At 37.1% G+C, this 7,322-nt stretch overlaps 1 protein-coding gene across 1 annotated transcript; it reads right to left on the reverse strand.

Moving 5' to 3' along the window:
- Positions 1-215: 215 nt before the first annotated feature.
- Positions 216-6,076, reverse strand: PABPC4L (poly(A) binding protein cytoplasmic 4 like). Its single transcript, XM_034959146.4, has 2 exons — positions 5,600-6,076; positions 216-5,130 (listed from the first exon to the last, which is right to left on the reverse strand). Exon 2 carries the CDS (start codon positions 4,906-4,908, stop codon positions 3,796-3,798), a length of 1,113 nt encoding a protein of 370 aa, XP_034815037.1. The 5' UTR covers positions 4,909-5,130; positions 5,600-6,076; the 3' UTR covers positions 216-3,795.
- Between the last annotated feature and the right edge of the window lie 1,246 nt (positions 6,077-7,322).

A 7,322-nucleotide genomic window follows, 5' to 3' on the forward strand; every position in this document is an offset into this window, starting at 1 on the left:
CATTAAAACTTGTTAGTGTTTTGTTTTCAACTGTGAGTTCATAATTATGAGTAACTTAAAAAAGAAATACTAGTTCATAAAGAAATTGTCCTTGAAAACCTGAAATACAAGTATTTCACTAAAAACACAAGTAATTTTCAGTTCATTCTTAAGATAACTGGTCTTTGGAAAATCAGAAATACTTTATAATAAATAAAAATCATTTTCAAACATGCTTTCACCTTTGAAATATTAGATTTTATTTGACATTTTCTCAGTGGATCTATAACAATATTGAGAACATGAAAATGACAATATTAAATCACTTTAAAATTTTTATTTTTACCAACTACAAATTCCTATTTGAAATTTAAAAGATAAAATGTTAAAAGAATACATTTATTGAAATGGCTGTACATGTAAGCAGGCAACTACACAGCAGACGTGGCAATATGTGTGGAGAGAAGGGTGAAAGTAGAAACAGTGGCTCAAGGCATATCTATGTACATTCGCTTTTACTGGAATGCTTATCAGAAAAGTTAAGATTCTACTTATTTATTAAGGCACTTGGGCACAAAAGATTTAATATTCTTTAATGAATGAATCTCTATTTTCAACTAAGATAACTTGCTATTATCACGCACCAAAAAAAATTAGAATGAACAAAATTTAAATAAATTAAATCCATAGGATTGTATATTTTTGTAAACTGACTGTCTTTTTTATTTTTTTACAGCAAATGCTGGAAATAAGCAATTTCTACTAAGAAGGCAGATTATTGTGTAATTAAGCCATAGCTATAATTCATCTAGACATCTGATGTTATGTCCTATTAACTACTTACATACATGAAAGAACTCTGTTTCCTGATATTATCTTGAAAATATATGTAAGCATTATCAAATATTGTTCAAATATTTGAACAGTTTTACAGATTAGCTTTCCTAAATTAAGATGTAGACTAGATTATCCAGAATAAGATGTCAAGGCCAGGCACACTTAATACACTTTCCAGTCTTGTTGTCTGGTAAACCTTTTTAACAACTTTCTGCTTCTGATACATGTTTTGGTAAATACTTACCTAGTATAAGAATCTATGTGAAACTCATATGCCAACTCTAATTCATTGGCTCTCTGAATCAAGTATTTACCAAAATATATGTTATTAAAAATGGAAAAGCACATTTTTAAAATATTTACTATAGGTTTTATATAAGATACTTTTTATGAACCAAAATTTTAGTTAGAAGCATTGAGAATATGAAATTCTGAAAGTCATAAACACAATACAGATAAATTGTGTGGGTGTATATATATTTGTGTGAATATATGTATTTAAAGTGTTCAAAATATTTTGAAGCATGACATCAAAGCCATTTCAGTAAAATACTAAAACTTTCCAGCTTAACATTCAATTTTGGAATAACCTTCAAAACTATAAAGACAGTGAAATATCAGGGGGAAAAGTCTAAAATGTAGTCATAATATGCAAAGAAATCTAAAAATTCATGTAAATAAAAAACACCCCAACAGGAAAATAAATTATGATCATGAGACATTAACTTATAAGTATGAAAATACAAATGGTCAGTGAGTACACAAATGCTGTTCAACTTTTGTAATTTACAAAAGTGAAATAAAGCAATGATGAAATGGTTTGTTTTACATATCATGTTGAATTGACCAACAGCTTAAAAAAAACCCTTGTTTCTTGGAGCATATGGAAATAGGCATTCTCCTACAATGACAATGGAAATGTAAGTGCCACAAGTATTCTGGACAGCATTTAAGCAATATTTATCAAAATTACTTTTTAAAATTGATTCTTTTTTAACCATTAATTCTACTTCTAAACATTTTCTTAAGAAAATAGATATATTTGCATATATAAGTTTGCAAGGATGTTAATCTCCAAGTTATTTATGACAGAGGAAGAAAAAAAGGAAGAAATTATCTAGCAACAAGAAGTTTATCAATAAGAAATTAGTTATATTTTGGTACAGTCATTGAACAAAACATAAAAGTCACTCAGATTATAAGACAAATAATTATTGTGAGCATAAAAGTTGACCATAGCATATTGTTTAATTAAGAAAGCAATTTCAAACAACATTTGTAATATTATCCTATTTTTCTTAAATTACCTAGGTGTATATATGTAGAGAGAGAAAAAAATAGAAAAATATGTAACAAATTATAATAGGGAATTGGTTTGCATAATACAATTATATGCAAATTCTTTTAATTTTTTCATTGTCCATAATTTTTTATGGACTAAAAGATTTTCATTTTAGAAAATGTGCAAAGAATATACATATAATTTCTATAAAAATAAAAGGCAACAAATTTTTCTCATTCATAAGCTGAGGTATTGCCAAAAAATATTTTACTATTTCTTTTATATTAGTAATATATGAAATAGAGAATGTGAATAATAGTTACGAGAAAAAACTAAGCCAAGTAAAAATATGAAAACAGTAAAAACAAAAGCACTTGCTTGCTAGATACCTTTGGTATGAATCAGAATTTGTAAAGCAATTATTTAAATGTAATTAAATAACTCTTGCCTCGATTTCCAAATGGATTTGAAGCAGCACATATTAAAAGCCAACATAAAAAAATCCTTTAGAAAGTATTTTAAAAAGCTGAGGAATATAGATGAAAGGCAGGAGAGAAAGGAAAATAGGGGAATGGTTCTAAACTAAAAATTATGCTAGAAAACAGAATAAGTGATGTAACTTCAATTCATCAGAAAATCAATCAGTGTTTCTGATAAATGAAGGCTAAAAGTGAACCTTAATGGGTTCCATAGCTGCCACATTCTAATAAAAGGAGATGTGAGTACATAAAAATAGAGGAACTTACTTTTCTGAACCCTAAGAGAAAATCACTACACAAAACAATATAAAAGAGATTTTAAAAGTTTTTAAACAGAATTTCTATAATCTGTATGTATGATTTTCATAATATTAGCATCTGGTAAAAATTAAGATAATATATTAAGCCATATAAGTATGAAGAGATTTAAGACCAGGCCAACTTTGGATCACCTGAGTTGATAACAGATTTATAACTTAAGGAATGTAGAAGTTAAGGTTTTACAGTGCAAGTTACAATTTAGATTAACTAGTAAGTACCTGAATTATAGTCAACTAATGGAAAGAACAAAACACAGAAAGCCAGTTTTTAGGCAACGTTAAAAACTTCCATCATCTTAATTTAAACCATCCGAAAAACAAGCATGTCAGGATATAAATTTAAAAGAAATTCAACTATATCTGAGTACTTTAAGCATTAATTCAAAATGAAATTAGATCTTTAAATTCGTACTATAAATTTCTAAAAGTTTGATTTCTCAAAACTTGGATGAAAAATTAGAAAATTTCTGTTGTTAAAAATACTTTGGAATCTTTAGGTGTAAGAACTATTTTGAGCATATTTTCATAGAAGAAATTAAAGCTAGCAATATTACTAAAATAATAAATATGCAACAAATTCAAATAATTACCTCATTTCATTTGGTTCAAATGTAATAAAAATATATCTATTTATACTTATTGCTATGAACATATCAAAATAAGAAAAATGTGCAATATTAAAATTAGAAAATGTGCCTCTGTAAAATGAACTAAGCTCCATTTATTTTTCCACAAAAGAAAAAAAATGGCTTTGTATAAAAAACGTTTTATCATAAAGTTTACTAAACTAAGCACCCACCATGTGGAATATGAAATTTACTGAGGTCAATTCAGGCAGAGATCACTATCATTCCCCCACCTGCTGCAGATACTAGCTGGAAAGGTACGTTTTTCTTTCCTAGTGTCTCTGGGCCAAGGCAATGCTAAGAGGTTTGGAGCCCAAGATGCGGCCATTCATCTCAGTCATTGCTTTAGTAGCATCCTCAGGAGAGGAGAAGCAGATCAAGCCAAACCCTTTGCTCTGCCCCTCTTCCTGCATTACCTTAACTCTGCTAATTGATCCAAATGAAGAAAATTCGTTTCGTAGTTTTTCATCATCGATGGTGTCATCAAGGTTCTTAATATAGAGCTTTACCCCCTGGCACCCACGAATTCGTTCCCTTTTCAGCTGCTCAAACATTTGCTTTAACTCAGCCTGTCGCTCTACTTTCTTTTGAGCCCGGCCTACAAAAATCAGCTGCCCATTTATGTCCCTTCCATTCATTTCTTCAACAGCTTTCTTGGCAGCCTCATGGCTATCAAAACTCACAAAGCCAAAGCCTTTGGATTTCCCACTGGAATCTGTCATCACCTTAACACTCAGAGTTTTGCCATATTTGCTGAAAACGTCCTTCAATCTCTCATCATCCATGTCACCTCCAAAGTTTTTGATGTAAATGTTGGTGAATTCACTGGCTTTGCTTCTGAGTTCAGCTTCACGATCTTTTCGGTTTTTGAATCTGCCAACAAACACCTTGCAGCCCTTGAGTAGTTTTCCATTCATCTCCTCAATGGCCCTGTCTGCAGCACTCTGGTTCTGAAAGTGCACAAATGCATAGCCCTTGGAGCCTTGATCATCACTCATCACCTTGGAGGAAAGGATCTTTCCAAAAGCTGAAAAATGTTCATAAAGGGTTTTGTTATCGATAGATTTGTCCAGATTCTTGATGAATACGTTCCCAATTCCAGATCTCCTCAAGTAGGCATCGCGCTGAGACCACATGAGACGGATGGATTTGCCTTTTATGATGTCAAAGTTCATTGTGTCCAGCGCCTTCTGGGCATCAGCCAGCTGCAAGAAGTTCACGTAGGCATAGCCCAGAGAGCGGCGGGTGACCTGGTCCCTGCAAATGCGGATGGACAGCACAGGCCCCACAGTGCTGAACTTCCTGAACAGCAGGTCCTCGGTGACATCTGCATGTAAGTCACCCACATACAGGGAGGCCATGCGGTACTTGGCTGCTACATTCATCTCCTTGTCCTTGCCACTGTGAGTTTGTCCCCTGGAGTTCTTTGAGCAATCCCTGTGGGGGGATACTAGGTCACAGCTTTGGCCCGGTTCAAGTGTGGAGGCCTCGGGATCACCAAAGGCCAAGCAATGGAGTTCAGACACGTCTCCCCCAGCTCAGGCAACACCCTCATCCAAAAGTCCCCACAGCCACCAATCTGGCCCTCCTAGGACGCGGCAACAGAACTGTGAAATCGCAAAGAGAGATTATTAGGACAAGACGTTCCTTCCCCTCAGATTTGTGAGAAAACTTCAAGTGGCGGGCTGGCCCTCCATCTGAGCATTCTCCACAGACGCCCTGGTCGCTGGTTTCTGAATAAAAATAGGCCTCGCTCAGAGTGGTTTAAAGTTACAGCCGCTCAGGGAAGAACTCCACAAGCGGAGGCGTCAGAGGCCCCAGCCGTGGAGTATGGGCTGCGAGGTTCTGCCCGGCAGAGACCCGAACCTGCCAGGTACCGGGTTCTGCAGGCGCCGCCGCCGAGGCGCTGCCGGGAGCGACGCGGGCCAAGGGCGTCCTGAAGACCTAGGGGGCCCCTCCGACCTCCCGACCCGCGCGGCGCCCGGAGAAAGGAGGCGTGGGGGAAGGGGAGGCTGACAGACCGACGGACTGACGGACGCGGCGAAGCGGGCGGCCAGGCGGGGGCTGGGGGCTCACCGGCGGTCGTCTGCGGGCGGGCGGGAAGCCCGGAACTCGCGCGCTGAACTTCCCGCGCACTCGCTGCCAAGTGGGATGTTTTCTTTTTAATATTTTTTTTAAGAACGTTTTTCTTCCCCCCGCCCCTATTACACGTTTCCCACCCTCCTCAGATGGCTAAGCTGAGAAGCAGGAGGCGGTGACTGGGGTGGAGAAAGGCAGCCGAGGGGAGTGGCCCCAATAAACCCACCCGCCCGCAGGGCTTTGCATGGGTCTGAGTGAAGGAGCCTTTCCAAATGTGGATCAGGGCCTGTCACTTCCTGGCTTCAAACCCTCCAGTGGCTTCCTTTGACTTTTGGATAAGGTCCAACATCCGCACCTTGTTCTATAAAGTTCTGCAGGATTCCTGAAATGTTCCAGCCTCAACTGCTGCTTAGTTCCCCTTACAAAACTCCAAGACACACTAGCGTTTTTCAGAGCCAACTTTATAAAAATGTGTTCTTCGGAAATGAGTTAAAATGCTCTTTCCAAATAGATGTTTTTTCTAAACCCCTCTGACAATTTAGGTTTCCCTCTTAGAAACTCTAACACTACCCTGTACTTGCCTGGCTTTTGTCTAATTACAAAATATTGCATATTTCGTAACAATAGAAGCCATGTGCACTTTATTCTCAGGGACTTGCAGACAAGGGATGTGCAGTATTTATTGAACAAATCTTAGCCTCAGGTTAGTTTTCACATCTAGTTAAATGGAGGCGGTGGCACTTATCTTAGAGAGTATTTTACGTGTGAAATGAGTTAATAGATTTGGAAATGGATAACACAATATCAGATACATAAGTGGTTTCCAGTAACAATGATTTCATTTTCTTTAGCATTAAATAAAATTCTTTAGTATCTAATGAATCCTTAAAATTTGAATCATAATGCATCTTAGAGAGTCAATAAGTTACTGTCACGGTAGCATGACCTTGATTCTCCAAGAGTGCCAGAACCTATGAAATTAACCTGTGGTCTCAGTTGTACTTGTTTACAGAAACAAAAGCCGGGCTGGATGCCAGTAGCCACAAACAAGCCACGAGATAAAAACTCAGCTTGGCAGTGCTACTCAGACAGACCTGAATCCTCATTTCCTTATCATATTAAAATCTCTGCCCAGTGGGGAGAGATGCCCTTTGCTAGGCACATATAGTAAGTGCCCAGTGCAAAAGAAAGAACAAGACTGCACACATTCTAGTTTTCTCTGGAAAGTCCCACCTCTTTCCAGGAATTCGCATACTTAGTCTCCACCTTCATGCTCTAAGAGACCTTGAAAATCCCCCTTCTGCACACACCTGGGGAAAAGGTGAATGGGAAGCTCACCTTCTCTACTCTTTGAACAACAAATAAAGTTTCTGCTCTGCTTAACAGAACCTCCCGTCTTTCTACTGTCTCAATGGCAACAGGCAGGTAAAGTACCCATTGGGGTAAAACAACCCCTCTTCAGGGCGGAACATTACCTGCAAATCTGAATTGGGTGGATCAGTTAATGTAAGGCAAATTTAGTACTTTTTCACTTTACTGGACATAGGAAAAAACTAGTGCTCTTGTTGAAAAAGCAGATTCTGATTCAGTAGCTTGAGGTGGACCTGAGATTCAACTTTTCGAACAAGTGATGCAAATTCTGCTGGTCTCTGAACCACACTGAGTAGCAAGACTAAATGAATCCTCATTTAGAGGGATCTTTTCTAATGTAAGAACTGGA

Source organism: Pan paniscus, chromosome 3, assembly GCF_029289425.2.
Source record: "Pan paniscus chromosome 3, NHGRI_mPanPan1-v2.0_pri, whole genome shotgun sequence".
NCBI classification, from domain to species: domain Eukaryota; kingdom Metazoa; phylum Chordata; class Mammalia; order Primates; family Hominidae; genus Pan; species Pan paniscus.

Bases quoted from the DNA above. Each gene is read 5' to 3' on its own strand.
- PABPC4L (XM_034959146.4), bottom strand. From the start codon at position 4,908: ATGAATGTAGCAGCCAAGTACCGCATGGCCTCCCTGTATGTGGGTGAC.